Source organism: Lemur catta, chromosome 1, assembly GCF_020740605.2.
Source record: "Lemur catta isolate mLemCat1 chromosome 1, mLemCat1.pri, whole genome shotgun sequence".
Taxonomy (NCBI): domain Eukaryota; kingdom Metazoa; phylum Chordata; class Mammalia; order Primates; family Lemuridae; genus Lemur; species Lemur catta.
Window position 1 is genome coordinate 38,319,314 of NC_059128.1, and position 20,379 is coordinate 38,339,692.

A 20,379-nucleotide genomic window follows, 5' to 3' on the forward strand; every position below is an offset into this window, starting at 1 on the left:
CTGAGGAAAATAAGCAAGCTTTAACATAATCAGAGATTCTTTTGGCTTAAAAGAAAAAAGGCAAAAAAATTACTATGTAAAACTCACTTTGATTATTTTAATCCAAACCAGAGCTATTACTATTGTTGGGGCCATATGCTATGTCAATAATTCTAAGGACTCAATTTGCCAAACTGAAGAGTTACAAAAGAATACTTGGCAATTAAGGGTTTTCTCCATTTAGAAGCACAACCTCTATGGAAAGTAGCATGAAGATACCTCAAAGAACTAAAAGTAGAACTCCCATTTGATCCAGCAGTCCCACTAGTGGTTATCTACCCAAAGGAAAAAAGACATTCTATAAAAAAGACATCTGCACTCAAATGTTTATAGCAGCACAATTCACAATTGCAAAGATGTGGAAACAACCCAAATGCCCATCAATACATGAGTGATTAACAAAATGTGGTATATGTATACCATGGAGTACCATTCAGCCATAAAAGATGATGAACTACCTATTATATTATCCTGGATGGAGCTGGAGCCCAATCTTCTAAGTAAAGTATCACAAGAATGGAAAAACGAGCACCACATATACTCACCATTAAATTGGTACTAATTGATCAACACCAATGTGCAAATATGGGGAGTAACATTCATAGTGTGTTGGGCAGGGCAGGTGGGAGGGAGAAGGAAAGAGGAAGGGATGAGTAAATCCACACCTAACAGATACGGTGTGCGCTGTCTGGGGGATGGGCACACTTGTCAGGCAGTGCAAAGGCAATTTATATAACCAAAACGTTTGTACCCCTGTAATACTCTGAAATAAAAAATAAATAAATAATTTAAAAAATTAAAATTAAAAAAAGGAGTATTAATATGAATGTTAAATGAAATAGAGATGGGAACCCCATAGCAGTGCTAGACAGGCCAATGGCCAATAAAAGCTCTATCTGCTAAAGAAAGCTAAAACAAAATAAGAGCAGGATGGTTCTAGGTATTCTAGGTATGTATGGCAGACATTGTGGATTGGATAAAGAGGGCCATTCACAGGTCTCTTTCCCTGTTCCTTCCTCTCCAACAGAAGCTGGAAAGCCAGAGATGGCCATAAGGCTCAGTCCTGGCCAAGGAGTGATAAGATAAGCAGAAACACTTGGTGAGGGCTTCTGGAAAAGTTCTGTAAAGGGAACAGACTCGACTGACATGTCTTTTTCAGTGCTTTATCTTCATCCTTTCTCCTAATTTCTATCTTTACAACTTCTTTATTTCTTCATAATTTTTACCCTTACTAATTATCAATTGTAACATCATTCCCACTTTACCTGAACCATGCCATTTGTTTCTTTCTTCTTTTGGCCAAGATCATGAAGAACATCATGGGACTTCTGCATAGTCACTTTAGCTGTTCCTAGCTCTTCATGGGAAGGAAATCTTTGAGAAGATACAGTTTCAGTGCTATAGAAGATTAGAAAAAGAAGTTTCCTAAATTGCTGTAAATTCAATAAACATTTGATTACACAAATTTTTGATATAGTCTTAGTTATATATTACTAAATGGTATCCTATTAAAATGTACCATGGAATTTATCAGTTATGTGATTAAACATACGAAACACAGAATATCACAAGAGACAAAATTAATCTAACCAGAAAGTTTAGGCATAGCAGGCAAAGAGCAGAGAAAGGTTTTGCTTTCAAGAAACTAACATTCAGAAGAACTTCCAGGTTGGTGGAGTAAGAGCGCTCCTCCACAAGAACATGAGAACACTAGCAAACTTCATCAAAATCAAATTTTTCAGAACTCTGGAAATTAAAGAAAGGATTGCAACAATTCAAAGAACACTTATTCAGCAAAAATGACTGGCTTTGAGTAAGAACAGCAAGCTTGATGGAAGTTTTTTTAACTTGCCACATTCTCAGGTCCCTTTCCCAACTCTGTGGTAGCACTGAAAACCAAGAGCCTCATAACTACTAAAAAGAGTACAATGGTTTGGAGCAAAATGGGACAAAAGTCTCATTCATAAGGTTTGTCTTTATTTGACCTGACTCAGAGCTAGCTCAGTGAGAAACACTATCCCATGGGCATTTTTCAAAAACAGTGACAATTGTTTAACATCTCAGCTTCCCGAGGTGTTGATACTAGTTGAGGCAAACAAAGCTGTAGCCAATAAATTTTTAAAATCTAGGGAATGAGATTTTAAAATATGCTCCAACATATTCCTGGGAATCTGGAAGGCCATGTGCATATACAGGGCAGTGTGAACGCCCAGGAAAGAACTGAGAAAGTCCTAATCTCTCACATCTGGCTCTGTGCAAGTAGGAAGTGCAGGCTAAGACAGATTTATAAACTGTCAGAGCACTGGAGGCATGCCCTAACACATACACACACACACACACACACACACACACACACACACACAGACCCCTTGGCAAAAAGGAGGAGACTTATCAGTTAGTTAAGGAAATCTCTCTCCAATCATTAGCACACTGAGCTAACAAAATAAGAGACTTCCATGGGTACACATGACAAAAAATATAGACTTTACAGAATTAGTCCAGAAAAGTCACTAACAAACAGCAACAACAACAACCAGCAACAATGACAAACTCTGGGAGGTTGAAGAATCTGATTTCCAGAGAAGCTGCATTGTATTATTTAGTTATTTTTTTAAATATTTTTTTCAGAGACAGGATCTTGCTTTGTTGCCCAGGCTGAAGTGCAGCGGAGCAATCATAGCTCACTGCAACCTCGAACTCCTGGGCTTAAGCAATACTCCTGCCTCAGCCTCCTGAGTAGCTGGGACTACAGGTGTGTGCCACCATGCCCAGCTAATTTTTTTTCTTTAATTTTTTGTAAAGACAGGGTCTTGCTGTGTTGTCCAAGCTGGTCCCAAATTCTTAGCCTCAAGCTATCCTCCCACCTCAGCCTCCCAAAGTGCTGGGATTACAGGCATGAGCCACTGTACCTGGTCACCACATTGTATTATTTTAAATGTCCAGTTTTCAACAAAAAATTATAAGACACACAAAGAAATAGGTAAGTACAGCCCAAACAGGAAAAGGCACAGTCAAAAGAAGCTGTCTTTGAGGAATGCCAGACAAGCAAAGCCTATAAATTGGCTATTACTAAGGAAAACTAGTTCAAAAAGCTAAAGGAAAGTATATGAAGTCTTGCCAAATACAGAAGGATCAATAAAGAAATAGAAATTATTCTTTTTTTTTATTATAGCATGGGGAGTTTCTGTTGATAACCAGAAAACCTGCTAGACAAATTCTAAAAGAGTGGTATTAAGAGATACGAATTATCTTTTTAGAAAACCACATATATAAATAGAAATTCTGGGCCAGGCGCGGTGGCTCACGCCTGTAATCCTAGCACTCTGGGAGGCCGAGGCGGGCAGATTGTTTGAGCTCAGGAGTTCGAGACCAGCCTGAGCAAGAGCAAGACCCTGTCTCTACTTAAAATAGAAAGAAATTATATGGACAGCTAAAAATATATACAGAAAAATTAGCTGGGCATGGTGGCGCATGCCTGTAGTCCCCACTACTCGGGAGGCTGAGGCAGAAGGATTGCTTGAGCCCAGGAGTTTGAGGTTGCTGTGAGCTAGGCAGATGCCATGGCACTCTAGCCTGGGCAACAGAGTGAGACACTGTTTCAAAAAATAAAATTAAATTAAAAAAATAAATAAAAATGAATAGAAATTCTGAAGTTGAAAAATATAATAATTGAAATGTATAATTCATTAGAGTAGCTCAACACCATATTTGAGTTGGCAGAAGAAAAAAATCAGTGAATTTGAAGATAGGTTAATTATGATTATCTAGTCTAGAAAAAAGAATCAAGAAAAATTAACCTAGCCTTAGAGACCTGTGAGACACCATCAAGTACATCAATATACAACTTTTCCTCAGAAACCATGGAGTCCAGAAGGCAGTGAGATGACACATTCAAAGTGATGAAAGAAAAAGCATGTCAACCACAACTTCTACATTCAGCAAAAGTACCTTCAAAAGTGAAGAAGAGGACAACAGAGGTGTGCATACAGAAAGGAAGGATCATGTGAGGAGAAAGCAAGAGGGTGGCCATCCCCAAGCCAAGAAGAGAAGCCTCAAAAGAAACTAACCCTACCAGCACCTTGATCTTGGACTTTCAGCATTCACGAATATGAGAAAATAAATTTCTGTTTAAACAAACAAAAAAGTGAAGGAGAAATGAAGACATTCCCAAACAAACAAAAACAGAGAGAATTCATTGCAACCAGACCTACCCTACAAGACATACTAAAGGGAGTCCTTTAGAGTAGAATAAAAGGACCCTAGACTCTAACTTGAGTCCATTATAAAGAAATAAAGATTACTGATAAAGATGAACTATATAGGTAAGTATAAAAGAGAGTAGATGTATTTTTTGTTTGTATCTTTTTCTCCTATCTGATTTAAAAGACAGCTGCATGAAATAATAATTATCAAGCTATACCAATGGGCTTATGATGTATAAAGATTTAATTTATATGACAATAATAACAAAAAGGGGGAGGGAATGGAGCTTTACTGGAGCAAAGTTTTAGAATACTATTGAAATTAAACCAGTATTAATCTGAATTAGCTTGTTTTAAATTAGTATGTTAATTGGAATCTCTAGAGCAACCAGTAAGAAAATAACTCAAAAAATGTGGTAAAGGAAACAATGAAAGAATTAAAATGGTACAACTAGAAAATATCTAATACAAAAGAAGGCACTAATGAAAAAATAGTGAAATAAAAAGACATAAGACATATAGAAAATATAACATGGCAGACACAAATCCTACCTTATCCGTAATTACATTAAATGTAAATAGATTAAAGTTATACAATGTTTCCACATAAAATTCCTCAAAATGTGACTCTTTTAGGTTTTATTACTATAGTTTTCAGGAGATTGCAGACAAATATAATTATCATAGCCCAGACTTATTTGATTTTTAAAAAACTTGTTATGTAAACTTTCTAATATATACAAAAGTACAGAGAATACTATAATTAACCTCTCTATATCCATTATTTAACTAAAACATTCATTAAGTCTTGGCTATCCTCATTTTATCTATACTCCCTATCTACTTTCCCCCTACCTTGTGCTGGATTATTTTTGAAGAAAATTCTAGATACCATTTCATCAGAAATGAATAATCTTCACTTGTTAGAAATTGATAATCTACATTTCTAAAAAATGAGATATTCATTTCATAACTATATTATAGAAAAAGGAAAAGATATATTAGCATCAGAAAATAGAAATTAAATCTAAGATAATTTTAAAAAGCAATGCTATAATTTATTAAAATTCATAAAGAAATTTGAATAGTCTGAACAAAGCTCTTTTCAATCTAGCTTTCATTCCAATGTCTTGTTTTTACCTGTCTCTTTTCTCAGGATTCCATCCTGTTTTTGACCCGGTTAGGGAAGTGTTATCAGACAATTCACTTTTTCTTGTCAAAGAATCATTGTTATTCAAAATTTGTTCCAATAATCTTACATTTCCTACAACAGAAGAAATACAGTATCATTTTCCAAATACTAATTCATTTATGTTTTAAAGAAAATTTTACATATATTTGTAATCTGGCCTAACTTAGCTTCTTAGGATGACTATCTACTCAATTCACTCTACAATGTAGGCTATAAATACACTCAGCAAATAAAACTAAATATTTATATCTCATAAAAACTATACTGTTAAAGTTTAAATTATACAGGTAAAAGTTTAAATTTATTTCCATCGCAGAAAAAAGGATTTGAATGAGAAGCATCATCATCACAAGCCCAGTAAAATGGACAATTTTTATAAATTATAAATTATAAATTATAGAGATTTACCTGTTTCTTCACAGCAATAATTGGATTTTTCCTTTAGCCTTGTTTTTAGTGAGACTATATAATAATTTTGTGAGATTAATAATTAACAAATAAAATGATTGTTTTATTAATAATATTAATAATTAATAATTGATAATTTAAGAAACTTATTCTTATTATTATTTTCATTAATAAAACTTGTTCATTAAAAGTTTAAGTGACAACCAATAGGAGATAATCAGAATAATTGTAAATGTATACCTTCAACTCCTTTTACAGAGAATCCAAGGAAGCTTGATTTGCCCAGTAGGTATCATTTAATGAAAAATATTAAAAACAGAGATCCCACTTTATTTACTACTAGGCACACAGAGAATTATAAACCATGAATGAGAAAATCTCATGACAATTTCCTAATTTGAGATAGGTCTAGTAAAAGGCGGGTACTAATTATAATTACTTTATTACCTCTATGACCTGACATTTCCATATTTTCTTTTTCTTCCATAGGATTTTCTCTCTTTGATAGTTCATCATCCCTTGAAACAGGTACAGGAGCAAACCGGCGAGGTGCCGGTGTCTCTAAAGGAGATTTTTGTTTATCAAAACCCGTATCTTCAACTTCTCTTAAAGGTGCTTTAATAGAAAATTTTAAAAATTATTAATTTACTTTTTAAAACATTTTAAATTATAGGGTATTACTTTTCCACATACTTTAAAAATAAAACCAAAGTTATAAAGGATATATAAATTATTAATGAGGGTATATAAATAACTTCATCCTCACCAAAAATCAAAAGAAATGAAGACTATAAACATTTTACACTTACAGATAGTAAATAAGAATCAATATGATATTCAGTACTTTTGAAGCTATGGTGAAGATGGCATAGCCAGGCACTTCCCATGGCAATGAAAACTGACGAACCATCTGGCAATAAGTATAGGAAGTGTTAAAATTTTTATATTCTTTGACCTAGTAATTTTACTCTTGGGAATTTATCCCAAGGAAATAAAATAAATGAAAGAAAACATTAAATATATGATGATATTCATTACAATATTATTTATATTATTATTTGACCTAGTAATTTTACTCTTGGGAATTTATCCCAAGGAAATAAAATAAATGAAAGAAAACATTAAATATATGATGATATTCATTACAATATTATTTATAAAGGAAAAAAACCTAAAAGCCGCCTAAGAGTCCAACAACAGGATAATGTCCAAGTAAATTGTGAAATAGCTAGCCAATGGACTATCCTTTAGTCATTACAAATTAAAATTATGAAGACAGCTCTATAAAACATGGAAAATACTTTTGATAGGCCAGTAAAAAAGAACAAAATTATATTTATGCTATACTTACATAAAAATAATATATGCCCAAGAAAAAGCATAGAAAAATAAAGTTTAGTTTATTGAATTTTTAATTTACTTTTTTTCTTTTATTTATATTACTATAAGTAATATATACAAGGAAATAAATTCAGTATCTGATCAATCAGACATCTTTTTCCTTTAAAATGCAAGTTTAAAAAAACAACAGAATTATGAGCAAGTAATTCTCTGGAAATGAGTATGGGAAAAGTGTCCACTTCTATAGAAGGCACATGGCTGGGTCATACTGAAGCCTGAGTTCTGGTCCTAGCTCTGACACTCTCCCTCTCAAGCCAGGTAATCTTGAACAGGCAAGTCATAACCTTTCTGTGCTTCACTGTCCTCTCTTCAGAACTTAAAATTGACTCATTACTGCATAACAGTTTTGTAAGGACCATACGTTTGTTGTAAAACATGAAGAATCTTATAAGCATAAAGAATCTTTAACGACTGTTATACAACAATGTTCTAACAAATCACATAAAAGCCAGTTTGACCATCTCTTGTGAGACCCCTCACTATGTGCTACCCTGCTGCCTCAGGACTCTGCAGAGTCCCCACCAGCAAGAAGGCCCTCACGGCCCCTCAACCTTGGGCTTCCCAGCCTCTGGACTGCAAGAAATAAATAGCTTTTCTTTATAAATTACCTAGTCTCAGGTACTTGGTTACAGCAATAGAAAATGGACTAAGTCGGTATCTCATCTTTTAGCCTCCCACTTCTATGACAGGATATAATGCAAAATGCATCACTGGCCAACTGAGCTATCTAGAGACATAAGAAAAATTCCCACAGTTTAGGGACACAGGATACTTTGAAAAGACATGTCATGGCAGAACCTACAGGAAGGAAAAAAAGAGGACTGCTGTTCCAGGACACTTGATATGTGGCTTAGGGTTCCAGAAGAAAGAGACTGAAAGAGACAGTACAGGCCAGCTGGAGCCTGCCAGTACAGCTCTGCAGTTTTCTCCTTCCTCAAGAGAAAAGTGAAAGAGATTCTGCAGGACCCAGGGAAGGATCTCCAGGTGTGAGGTCACCCCGGGAGATGCTATTGCCATGGTGAAAGGCAGCTTCTGAGGGGCCATCTCTCTCTCATTCCATTCCTCTTTCAAACAATTTAATTTCTTTTCTGATTCCAAAGGAATAAAGATGTCTTAATAAAAATTTAAAGTAAAGAAAGATGATCGAGAAAGTGAAAAAAACCACAATGTTCTAACAAATCAAATGTTGAAAATATTGTACTATATAGATTTCTAGATTATTAAAGGGACAGTCCCTTGATTTTCTTTAGCTCATTATTCAAATATCAATATATTCCTTTGTTATTATAAATGAAGTGTTTTAAAATTCTACTAAGATAAACAGACTTACATTACTGGTTCTGAAAATATTTAGAAATAGTTCATAATTTTACTCAGGTGGTTTCTCTCCTGACAGAACCAAGAAAAATAGTAAATATGCAATTTGTCAGAGAACTGGATAATTGATTTACTACAAACACTTTGATACCAGACAAATAAAATGTTCTAAATTTGTGTTTCTGACAAATTTATGAAGGTAATTAATTAAAACCATGAACTGGGGATCTGAACAAATTTCAAAATAACCTAAAAATTACTTGACCTAAAAAATTAATTTTATAAAACAAAGAATCCTACCACTTAGTAAGTTTTCATTTTATATAGCACAAACAAAATTCATAACTGACATGTTTTTTCATAGAGAACTACATATTTTTACCTTGTTTGGAAGCAAATGTATTATGTGAAGATAGATTACTGCTACCAAAATTAGGATGTTCAGGTTTTACAGAATATTTTTCCACTGCTCTGGAAGGGGGCACACTAACAGGCTGAAAACTACTGGTCTTGAGTGCAGCACTAATAAAATGAGTCTAGAAGACATAAAATGATTTTATTATTTTCAAATATCATTTGAAAGAGATGATAATACACATTGACATTTATTAGAGGTCTTGAAAACAACTTTATTACATTTAATAAACAATGAAAATATATACATTATATGGCAACTATCCACCGTAGTAGTAAGAGAGATGCCAATGGAAGGATGTAGTATCACAAAGACCTGGGTTAAGCCCAACTCTCTGTGTGACCTTAATCTTTTGCCTTAACCATTATAAACCTCAGTGTCTTCCTTTCTGCCTCAGAGATGGCTTAGGTGCCACTCTAGCAGGCTAGAGCAGACCAGAAAGGAGGGGCCCTAGCCTTAGACCTCTACTTCAACCAGAGAATTTAAAACCAAAACATCTCATCTTTTATATCCTGGATGGTAAGATTTCATTTGAAGTAAAGGTTTGAAAACTATTGATAGTAGGTATTCATAAACAGTAGCCATGCTTAGTAGCAGCAATCATATACGCATTTATATAGAAATGGGAACTACAGTGTCTACACAGTTTTCAGCACTATTTATTAAAATATCTGTAATGTAAAATATCCGGAATATCTTAACTAATAAAACTGATTTTAAAAGAGAGTTTTATGCTGGGTCTAGAAAAACCTAAAAAGATTTAGAGTTTTACAGAATTCCTAAAAGTGTGCCTAAAAATATCCTCTACATAAAACAGACTGAAGTAATTTCATTTCATTAAGCATTCATTGAACTAATATACCTAGTATGTCACCAAAACTTCAACTTTCTCTGTAATTATAAGCTTTATAAATAAGACATCTAAATTATCAAAGAGTCCATTCTCCCAAAATCAGAAAGTCAATAAATGATGGATTTAGTTATGGAAGAATGGATGAATGGCAGACTGGCACTTAGGACCAAGCAGGACCCTCTCCTTAGGAAATCAATGCACTTTTTAAATGTGCCATTTCATTTTATCCTGAACAACAAAAAGATTTTCTAGGTAAAGAAATCAAGGCTCAGAGAAGTAAAGTTATTTATAGAGTGGGAACTACCATTCTGGTAGACTCATTCCTGACTTCTCACTAGATAATATACTGTATACTCAATTTTAATAATGTATGGAGTACTTACTAAAACTTACTTTGTATGCCTATAATCATTCCAATAAAATACTATCTTCAATCACATGAAAAGTTCAAGACAAGACCTATTAAGAAATCTTGAAAATTATAGCACATTAGTGTCCACTTTGTGATAATATATTGAGCTATAATAAATTTATTTTCACACGTTCTTCTGAAAGTTATATTTTAATTTTTTAAAGTTTTTAAATTGTAACATCAATTAGAAAAAAAAGTAAATTAAAACCAACACATTTACAATGCTGGTTGTTCACTCATTCAAAAAAAAATGTTTATGAAGTTCTGCACAGTTTCTAGGACTTAGAAATTCCAAAATAAATAGGAAAGTATGTTATCATCTCCTTGTGAGGATAATTGTTTTTATAATAACCCACGGCATCATATTTAAAAGGCACTAAAAAATATTCATTCTTTTAATTAATGAAATGCAGAAGTAAATGTGTACACTAGGTGGCTCTATCCAAGAGTGTGCATCAGGATCATTTCAGAGCTTTCAATGATTCCACCACCTCAGACCTGCCGGCTCAAAATCTCTGAGAGACCTGAGCATGTACACTTTTATAAAGCTGTCCACGTAATTCTGATGCACATTCTCAGGCTAAGAACCACAGATATAAACAATAATTGCAATGTGATTTAAGCACTTTAGGCCAGGTGCGGTGGCTCATGCCTGTAATCCTAGCACTTTGGGATGCCGAGGTGGGATGATCACTTGAGGTCAGGGGGTTGGAGATTAGCCTGAGCAAGAGGGAGGCCCTGCCTCTAATAAAAATAGAAAAAATTAGATTGGCAACTAAAAATAGAAAAACTTAGCCGGGAGTGGTGGTGTCTGCCTGTAGTCCCAGCTACTCAGGACGCTGAGGCAGGAGGATTGCTTGAGCCCAGGAGTTTTGCAACAGAGTGAGACTCTGTCTCAAAAAAAAAAAAAACAACGACCGTATGAACAAAAACACTGCAAAAGGAAGAAAAACTAACTAGAGAAAGAGATCTCACAGAAACAGTAACATTTGAGCTACAACATGCAGAGTTCTCCACTTAGAGGGGAAGAAAGAAAAACAAATCATGATTTAAGAACTAAAGCTGTTACAATTTAATTTGTTACTGCAGTTATCAAAGAATATTACCTTAGAGATCCAAGTGATAAAAGATTATGAAATGTATACTGGCTGTATTATAGATACCTGAATATCTATTTGTTGTTGCTGTAATTTTTCAAGATGCCTAATGTGCTGCTCCATAAACACACTCATTTGCTTTTCATGATCATGGCAATGTAGTTTCTCATGTTTATTTTGAACACTTGTTTGCTGCTCTGTAACACGTTGTAAGTGTTTATCAGTCTCCTGCAACTTATTAAGTAATTCTGTAACAGAATTGACTTTTGCTTCCAAATCACTCTGTACCTAAAACAATAAAAATATCAAAATAATATTTCGTATTTTATAAAAATACAGAAAATATGTTCAGTTACTGGAAAGGTTATTTAAAGCAACTGGTATAAGAAATGATCAAATTAGAGTTTTTACCCACTAAATCTTGATGATGTAATGCTTTATTTTTACAGTCACAGAAATAAAAGGCAGAAGATAGCTAACTTTAGATAACTGTTTCCTCTCAAAAAAAATTATAATAAATTGCTACATAGAATTTTATAATGCCAGAAATAAGATACTTAAATGGAAATTTAAAAGAAGGAAATAGCAAAACAAAGTAGCTTTTAATACTCAACTAACATAAGGCTGGGTTAAGTCAGCAGTCTTGAGTTCTAGTCCTGGCTCTGCCACTTATTAATTCTAGAATCTTGTGCTTACTCTGACCTGTTCCTCTATTTACAAAGTGACAGCCTAGGCATAGGTGATCTCTAATGTTCCTTCTATCTCTCAAGTAAAAATGACTGATCATCCAGGTTGCCCAGGACTCAAGGTGTTTCCCAGGATGCAGGGACTTTATGTGTTAAAACTGGGAAAGTTCTATATTCCCTAGTGCCATCACAGTGATTAAGGAGTAAATTTTCACAACACCTGAGAAATAATACACAACCACAAATAGGAAAATTCTTTCAAATTGAGAGGAACTAGAATGTTCCTACTCTAGTTGTACACAACCATTTATAGAATCAGTTCTATAAATATTTGTATATTTCACAAAGTAGTTATGAATATCTGGGGAGAAGGATATACTTTTATCAGTGGAGCTGCTGTTGCAATGGCAGCTGCAGTTGCTGCAGCCACAGTTGTAGCTGAATCAATTCCACTGGGTGAAGTTCTAGTCTCCTGGGTAACAGCATCCTTTTCTGTGCATGCATCTTCTAAAAGATGTACTTTTACCTCCTTAACAACAGGCATGCTTTGAGCTCTATGAATAAAAAAGCAACAAAAATATATTAAGTAAGTGACATTGAACCATTTCAAGAAATATCCACAAGCAGTAATCTGCTGAAGGTAGTTTTGATGTCTCAATTAAATCACCTATCAAACACAAAGTCATTTGGTTAACAAAATTTATTAAGGTTCAGGTCACTAAGGACTAAAAAAATAGGCTGGGCGTGGTGGCTCACGCCTGTAATCCTAGCACTCTGGGAGGCCAAGGCGGGAAGATCGCTTGAGTTCAGGAGTTCGAGATCAGCTTGAGCAAGAGCGAGACCCCATCTCTACTAAAAATACAAAGAAATTATCTGGACAACTAAAAATGTATATAGAAAAAAATTAGCCAGGCATGGTGGCGCATGCCTGTAGTCCCAGCTACTCGGGAGGCTGAGGCAGAAGGATTGCTTGAGCCCAGGAGTTTGAGGTTGCTGTGAGCTAGGCTGATGCCACGGCACTCTAGCCTGGGCAACAGAGCAAGACTCTGTCTCAAAAAAAAAAAAAATTTATATATATATATATATGTATATTAAAAATAAATAAATAAATAATTTCTTGAAGGCGGTGATATTAATTCAAAAAATAAGACTTACACATATGAAAAAGGCATGGCACAATTACAAAGATACATAATTAAGGAGTACAAATTTAAAACACGCGAAATATACAAAGAAATGTTAAATGCCTGAGGTCATGGATACCACAATTACTCTGATTTCATTAATTCATATTGTATGCCTGTATCAAAACATCACATGTGCCCTATAAAGGTATATAACTATTATGTACCCATAATAATTAAAAATAAAAATATTTAAAAAAAAACCAAAAATAAAGAAAAATAAATAAATAAAACATGCAGGAAAAAGCTCTAAGAATTCAAGTACCAAGTTTTCTCCCAAAAGCAGACATCCCAAGATGGTTTGCTGTTTTTAAAATCACTGATAATTTTATTCTCCAAATACTTTTTATAAGAATTATAACATTACTGATGTTCACTTTGTGACTACTATTTTTTCTTTGGCTTTACTGAGGTTTAATTGACAAAAATTATATATATTTACAGTGTACATGTGATGTTTTGATATATGTATACATCGTGAAATGAATATCACAATCAAGGTAATTAACATATCCCTCACTGCATATAGTTATTTTTATGTGTGCGTAGTAAGAACATTTAAGATTTACTCTCTTAGCAATTTTCAAGTATATATTTCATTATTATTAACCATAGTCAGCATGTTGTATAATAGATCTCCAGAATTTATTCATCCTAACTGAAATTGTACCCTACAACTCCCCATTCCTCCCCACTCCCAGCCCCTGGCAACCACCATTCTACTCTCTTCTATGAGTTAAGCTTTTCAGATTCCACATATAAATGAGATTATATGGTATTTATCTTTCCATGCCTGGCTTATTTCACTTAGCATAATATCCCCAAGAGGAATGGTTAAAACTGCTCCAAGTAATTCTATAAATTCTAGCTCACTTAGATTTAATTAATAAATGTCACCAACTTTATCAAAATGGGCACAAAACACACTACTAAGCAGCCTGGATTAAAAATGAGTCCAGCAAATAGATGCATATTTGCAATAAGACATTTAATTAAAGATTAGGGAAAAAAATGTCTGGTTGATTTTGTCCTATTTGGCCTCAAAGAAAACAACAAAAAGAACCACTGAAAAAACTGAAGAGTCCCTACGAAACTCTAAGTAAAATTGGCAGGAATATGTCTCCTGTCCAGCTGCTGGATTTCCCCTCTTGATTTTTAAAAGTAGCACAGAATGCTTGAACTTACTTCTCTTTGATATTTCCCCATTTCTACTAAGAGCATTTTCTCTGAGTCTCAAAATTTTGAGGTCGCCTTGCCTTCTCTACCTGCTTACCTTCTTATACCCGATTGAGACATCAAGTCTTGTCAATTATTTCATCACAATTACATGAAGGGTGTCATAGAATTACAGAGGTGAACCTTATAGGTCATCTATCCTGATTTCCTTACTTTATAGATGAAAAAACTGACATCCAGAGAGGTCATGGGATTTGCTTGATCAGTGTCACAGAACAAGTAAGTAGTAGATTTAGGGCCCAACCCCCAGAGATCTTCCCATGACACCAGAACTTTCTCTCTCAGATTAGCACTTCTCCCTTCTTCTTTCTTCCTCTCTACTAAAAAACTTCATAACCTCTTACCAACTATTTCATTCTTCCAGTTGTAAAAATTTCCCATACATATGTCTCCACTATTCAAAAATTCAAAATTGTTCCCTATAAGCAACGGAATAGGCTAATTTCCTCTGTTTGGCCTTACGCCATACTCTGGTCCTGCCCTACCTTCCTGTATAAACCTATTACTTCACAAATTGACCTCTCTCTGGAGTCACAAGGCTCTCCTCACATACCATGACACACTCACAGCTGACTCCATGCTTTTTTTCACTCCATTCTCTCAATCTTCTTCCACCCAACTTACTACATACATCCTTCTCCTTCTTTAAGATACAACACAAGCGTTACCTTTTTAATAAGTCTGTCCTTATAACACTTCTTGATCTCACTCTTCATTAACTCCTTTTTGCATTTACTGCCTATACCACACAATTGAGGCTTGATAATTGGCCATCCCATGGTTTAAATGTGTGCACAGAACAATTTAATAATATATTGAATGCAATTAGGCACTCAGTCTTCCATATTTGTACATATTTGTACATAAGCAACCCAGGGGGAGAAAGAGACATCTTTTACACCAAACAGCAACTAACAAAGGGTTAGGTACACAGTAGGTGCTCCATATATATTTAACCAATTGAGGGGTGTACTAAGAAAATATAATTCAGATATTCCTTATCTTTTGGTATTCCTGTCTGAAGTCTGAAAGTGACTTATCCTTGACAACCAAGACAACATGATAAGGCTAGACTTAAACTTCTTTATAGGCTTTTAAATTTTATTTTTTGCATTTATTAAACTAGTAAATCCTCAATGTAGCAAATGTAAAGAGTTCCTAAGTATAAATACTGGGAAATGTATATAACCCATTAAGAAGCAATTATTGGCCGGGCGCGGTGGCTCACGGCTGTAATCCTAGCCCTCTGGGAGGCCGAGGTGGGTGGATCACTCGAGGTCAGGAGTTCGGGACCAGCCAGAGCGAGACCCCGTCTCTACTAAAAATAGAAATAAAAAAAATTATCTGGACAACTAAAAATATATGTAGAAAAAATTAGCCGGGCATGGTGGCGCATGCCTGTAGTCCCAGCTACTTGGGAGGCTGAGGCAGTAGGATCGCTTAAGCCCAGGAGTTTGACGTTGCTGTGAGCTAGGCTGACTCACTCTAGCCCGGGCAACAAAGTGAGACTCTGTCTCAAAAAAAAAAAAAAAAAAAGTAGCAATTATTTCCTTCTAGTCTTTTTTTTTTTTTTTAGAACTTTTTCTTTATTCCTAAATCCACTGAATATCCCAATACTAAGCTGTAACTGATCTCACCAAGACCACCAATAATTCTTCTTGTTCAATTCAATGTACATTTTCCAGTCTTTATCTTTCTTTACCTCTGAGCAGCACATGAAACCTGGAACCTAATTCCCCTTGGCTTTATTAACACCATGCCCCACTAAATCCCCCTCCCCTCCCCTCTCCTTCCCTCTCCCTTCCCTTCCCTTCTTTCTTTCTTGAGAGAGGGTCTTGCTCTGTTGCCCAGTCTGGAGTATAGTGGCATCATCATAGCTCACTGCAACCTCCAACTCCTGGGCTCAAGTGATACTCTTGCCTTAGCCTCCCCAATAGCTGGGACTACAAACATGCACCACTACAGCCAGCTAATTTTTAAATTTTCTTTAAGAGATGGGGGTCTCAGTATGTTGCCCAGGCTGGTCTCAAACTCCTGGCCTCAAGCCATCCTCCTGTTTCAGGCTCCCAAACTGCTGGGATTACAGGCATAAGCTACTACACCCAGCCCTAAGAACATTATGGTCTTTTTATTTCTTTTTTATTGTTGTTTCCAAAGTTACTCAAGAATCTCTTCTTATTTCTAAGTTATGTGTTCTCTCGCCATTTTCCTGACTTGAATTTGTCCAGGGTTTGCTTATTACATTGACATACTTCTAAGAACTAGCTGAAAACATTCTACTGTGTTTATGTTTTCTGCTTTATCTGGTATAGTTCATTTCTTCTGCTTTCCTTACTTTTTTTTCTATCATTCAGTTTTTTTTAAAAAAATTGTTTTCCTGCTAAACTTCTTAAATTGGTCTATTTAATTTGGTACAAAAAGGTGATAAGCATTTTCACAGATAAATCCTAATTTCACAAAAAGATAAAATCAGATATCTATGCCACCTGATGTGATACATAGGAAGTATATGACATCATCTATCAAACATCCTTGTCACTTCATAAAATTCAGGGTTAAGAGAAACATGTTAAAGAATAACAAAAGGATACACTCAGCAAAATCCACAATGTGGGAAACACCTCAGGACAAACAAAAAAATTATAAGAAAAATGAAAGAAGGGTAAATTTATAGATTGAAACAGATTTAAGAGATACATTCAAATGCAACGTATGGCTAGGCTATTCCTTAGATCCCAATGCAAACAAATTAATCTTAAAAAAATTATGAGACAATCAGGAAAATTTGAATACTGACTCAATATATGATAATATTAAGAAATTATTAATTATTATCTTTTTGGTATGATAATAATAGTATGGTGATGCCATTTTAAAAAATCATCTTTCAGATACACATATTAAAATATTTAAGCCTGAGGAAAATAGCAAGACCCAGTCTCTACAAAAAGGAAAAAAATTAGCCAGGCATGGTGGCATATGCCTATAGTCCCAGCCACTCCAGAGGCTGAGGCAGGAGGATCACTTGAGGCCAGGAGTTTGAGGTTGCAGTGAGCTATGATGATGCTACTGCACTTTCTCCCAGGCAACAGAGAGAGAGAGATCCTGTCTCAAAAAAATTTAAAGATAAAATGAAATGACTTCTGTGATTTGTTTAAAAATAATTCCAGGGGAGGGGGGGAGTTACAAATGAAACAAAACGCTAATAACTAAAGCTAAACTATGGGAACATGGGGTCCACCAAATTATCCTCCCTACTTTTGTAAATTTTGAAACTTTTTAAAATAAAAAGATGTTAAGTTTATGACTGTTATATAACTCAATACAGTGATCAACACCCACATAGCCATGATTGATTTAATTAAAAATATTGGAATAACTATGAGAAGATGAGAGAGAAAATAATTTAAGAGAGCTAAATCCTATCATAGTAGGATAAGTACAGTCTAAATTTATGGCTCAAAAATAGTACTGTAAGCACATTACTTTAATTTATGAAATTTCCTCTCAAAGGAAAGAGGTAGAAGAATTAAAAGTGGCTGCCTTTGGGCAAGCTGCTTGGTGGTTAAGGAAATGGTGAGACAGAAGATGGTAGTTTTTCAGGACAAGATTTTCATACTATTTGGATTTTTAAAACCATGTACTTTTATTACTTTCATGAAGGATTTCTAAAACTGAAAAAAATAAATGTACATATCCTGCCAAAATAATGGTCCTGTTTAGTCTATTTAACACATCCAAGATCTGTCTGGAAAGTATTCAGCCATGTAATATGAAAAATAGAGACATTTATTGAAGAAGATAATGAGACACAAGAAACACTGTACTAAGGACAATGACACCTCAGTCCCCTCCAAAGTAGGCACCTTGGGACCTCACACAGTCCTCCCGGTGTCTCTTAACCTAACCTGTACACATTCAACATTCTCGGGTGTTCCACTTGTTGCAGGCCTTCCAGAATGTGGATCACTTTCAACAGATTCTCAACCATCTTTGAAGCGTTTGTGCCACACTTTACTTGTGCTGCACTCATTGCATCATCCCCAAAAGCCTTCTGAATCATCTGAACAGTTTCCGCAGAGGAATGTTCATGCTTAACGCAAAATTTGATGCAGATTCATTAGTCTACTTGCTCAGTCATTTTGAATGCGATGGCCACACAGTACACATGCTCACTCAACCTCGTCTAGCACCCCACTGACTTAAGTAAGTACAGTGAAGGCTTCATTTTTCACGAATGCGCATTCCAGTCCACTCTCCTTGGCTGCCAGGTTACATCAATGTCGAGCAAACCATTCTCACTATGTTGACAATGGCTGGATACTTTCTGGGCAGACCTTGTATGCTTTGAATTCTACTTCAACTGATATTAATATTGCTACTCCTGTTTCCTTTTATTTGCTTTCTCCTCAAAATACTTTTGTTGTATTTTTATTTTCAGCCTGTTTCATTTTAAAATATCTCTTAAGACATAATCAGACTGTCTTTTAACCCAACATGAGAGTCATTTTTATAGTTTTGATTCAGTCACTATTCTCTACATTGCAATTACCTTCTCAGAGGCCTCTCATAGTTGTTTTTTTTTTTTAATTCTGTTCATTCATCCTTAATTGGGGAGAGATCTGTCAACAAATAAAAAGGGTAGTGTTCACAATTACCTCTCACTATCTACTTGTTTATTAACAACTTCTCCCTCTCAGATCTGGGAGATCCAAGAGATTTCAGTTCAGAGAGTTCTGACTGGAAGGCAAGTTAATGAAGTCCTCATTGCGGTTGCAAGCAGCCCCTTCATCCACCAGTCAGCCAGCCAGCGGGATGGGAGTGGGAATCACTTTCCATCCAACTGAGCCAGACGTAATCTGCAATTTCTGGTTCAAATAGAGAATACAACAAACTATACTACTCCTCACGCCTCACTTTTGCTTTTTCTTATATATGTACAAACCCAGGATACAATTTACCATGCAAATGCCTCTCCTAACTGCCATATCACATATTGGGAAGTATAGGCTGAACAAACGTTAAAAAAAAGGAAAAATCTGATGGAGCTAAAGAACCACTTAGATCTACCCCTTTGATTTAGCGGTAGTATTTACTTATTTATTTTGTTTTTTTTCTGTCCTTCTCAGAACATAATATGTATACCATAGATAACTGTAGGTGGCAAAAATACATACATTTTAATAGTAATATATTTATTTTTATTGTACTATACAATACTGATTCTCCATTTATAGAAATAATAAAAAATTTTCTTTGTGAATGAAATGAGAACTCAAAAGTAAGTAAAAATTTTTCATATTTTCTGAGGGGCTTTCCACACTGCTCTGGTTCAAAAATGGAATATATTTAGTATAAGAATATGATCTCCATCTATCCCCACTGATGATAGGGATCATAAAAATTGCCTCCAGACTAGTGAGTGGATGTATTCTGGCTTCACATATACCATGTGCTATTGTCAGAGTTGGTTTTATATTTATTGGTGTTTAATATAAAGTTGGGAGGGGCATTTAGGTGAAGTAAACATGGTCCCCTTTCACTCTATCAGATGCTAAACTCACCTCTTTATCAGATTTTGAACAGGAAAAGTCTAAACGTCCTTTGATAATAAATAATAAGTATTATGTATAAGGAACAACTTGACCACTGCTACAAGCAATATAGTGAAGTGGTTAAGAGAGCTGGCTTTAAAGGCAGATGGCCTGGGTTTGAATTCCAGCCTAGTAACAACTTTCTAAATGACCTTGGGAAAAACCAATCTCTCAATGCCTTGGTTTCCTCATCTACAAAATGAGGATTCTGTAAAATTGTGATGGTAATGGAATTTATTTCCTAGGCATTTGTGTTAACTGAGTCAATGCACTCCTATAATAATAATTGCTAATAGCTACTAAGTACTATATATGTGCCTAGCACCATGAGAAAAGCTTTATA

The 20,379-nt window shown here is 34.9% G+C and overlaps 1 protein-coding gene and 1 non-coding gene across 6 annotated transcripts in view; both read right to left on the bottom strand.

Moving 5' to 3' along the window:
- KIAA0586 (KIAA0586 ortholog) overlaps nt 1-20,379 on the bottom strand; it is a 102,002-nt gene that overhangs the window by 74,768 nt on the left and 6,855 nt on the right. For all 5 annotated transcript variants that reach the window (XM_045566468.1, XM_045566448.1, XM_045566439.1 and 2 more), the window contains exons 6-11: nt 12,402-12,576; nt 11,403-11,624; nt 8,942-9,095; nt 6,289-6,456; nt 5,382-5,505; nt 1,305-1,437 (exon numbers count right to left, since the gene is read on the bottom strand). In XM_045566468.1, the coding sequence (XP_045422424.1) occupies nt 1,305-1,437; nt 5,382-5,505; nt 6,289-6,456; nt 8,942-9,095; nt 11,403-11,624; nt 12,402-12,576 (976 nt within the window). The remainder of the gene's footprint in view (nt 1-1,304; nt 1,438-5,381; nt 5,506-6,288; nt 6,457-8,941; nt 9,096-11,402; nt 11,625-12,401; nt 12,577-20,379) is intronic.
- LOC123631273 lies at nt 3,214-3,273 on the bottom strand. Its single transcript, XR_006733115.1, has one exon. It is a non-coding gene; the product is annotated as a U7 small nuclear RNA (small nuclear RNA).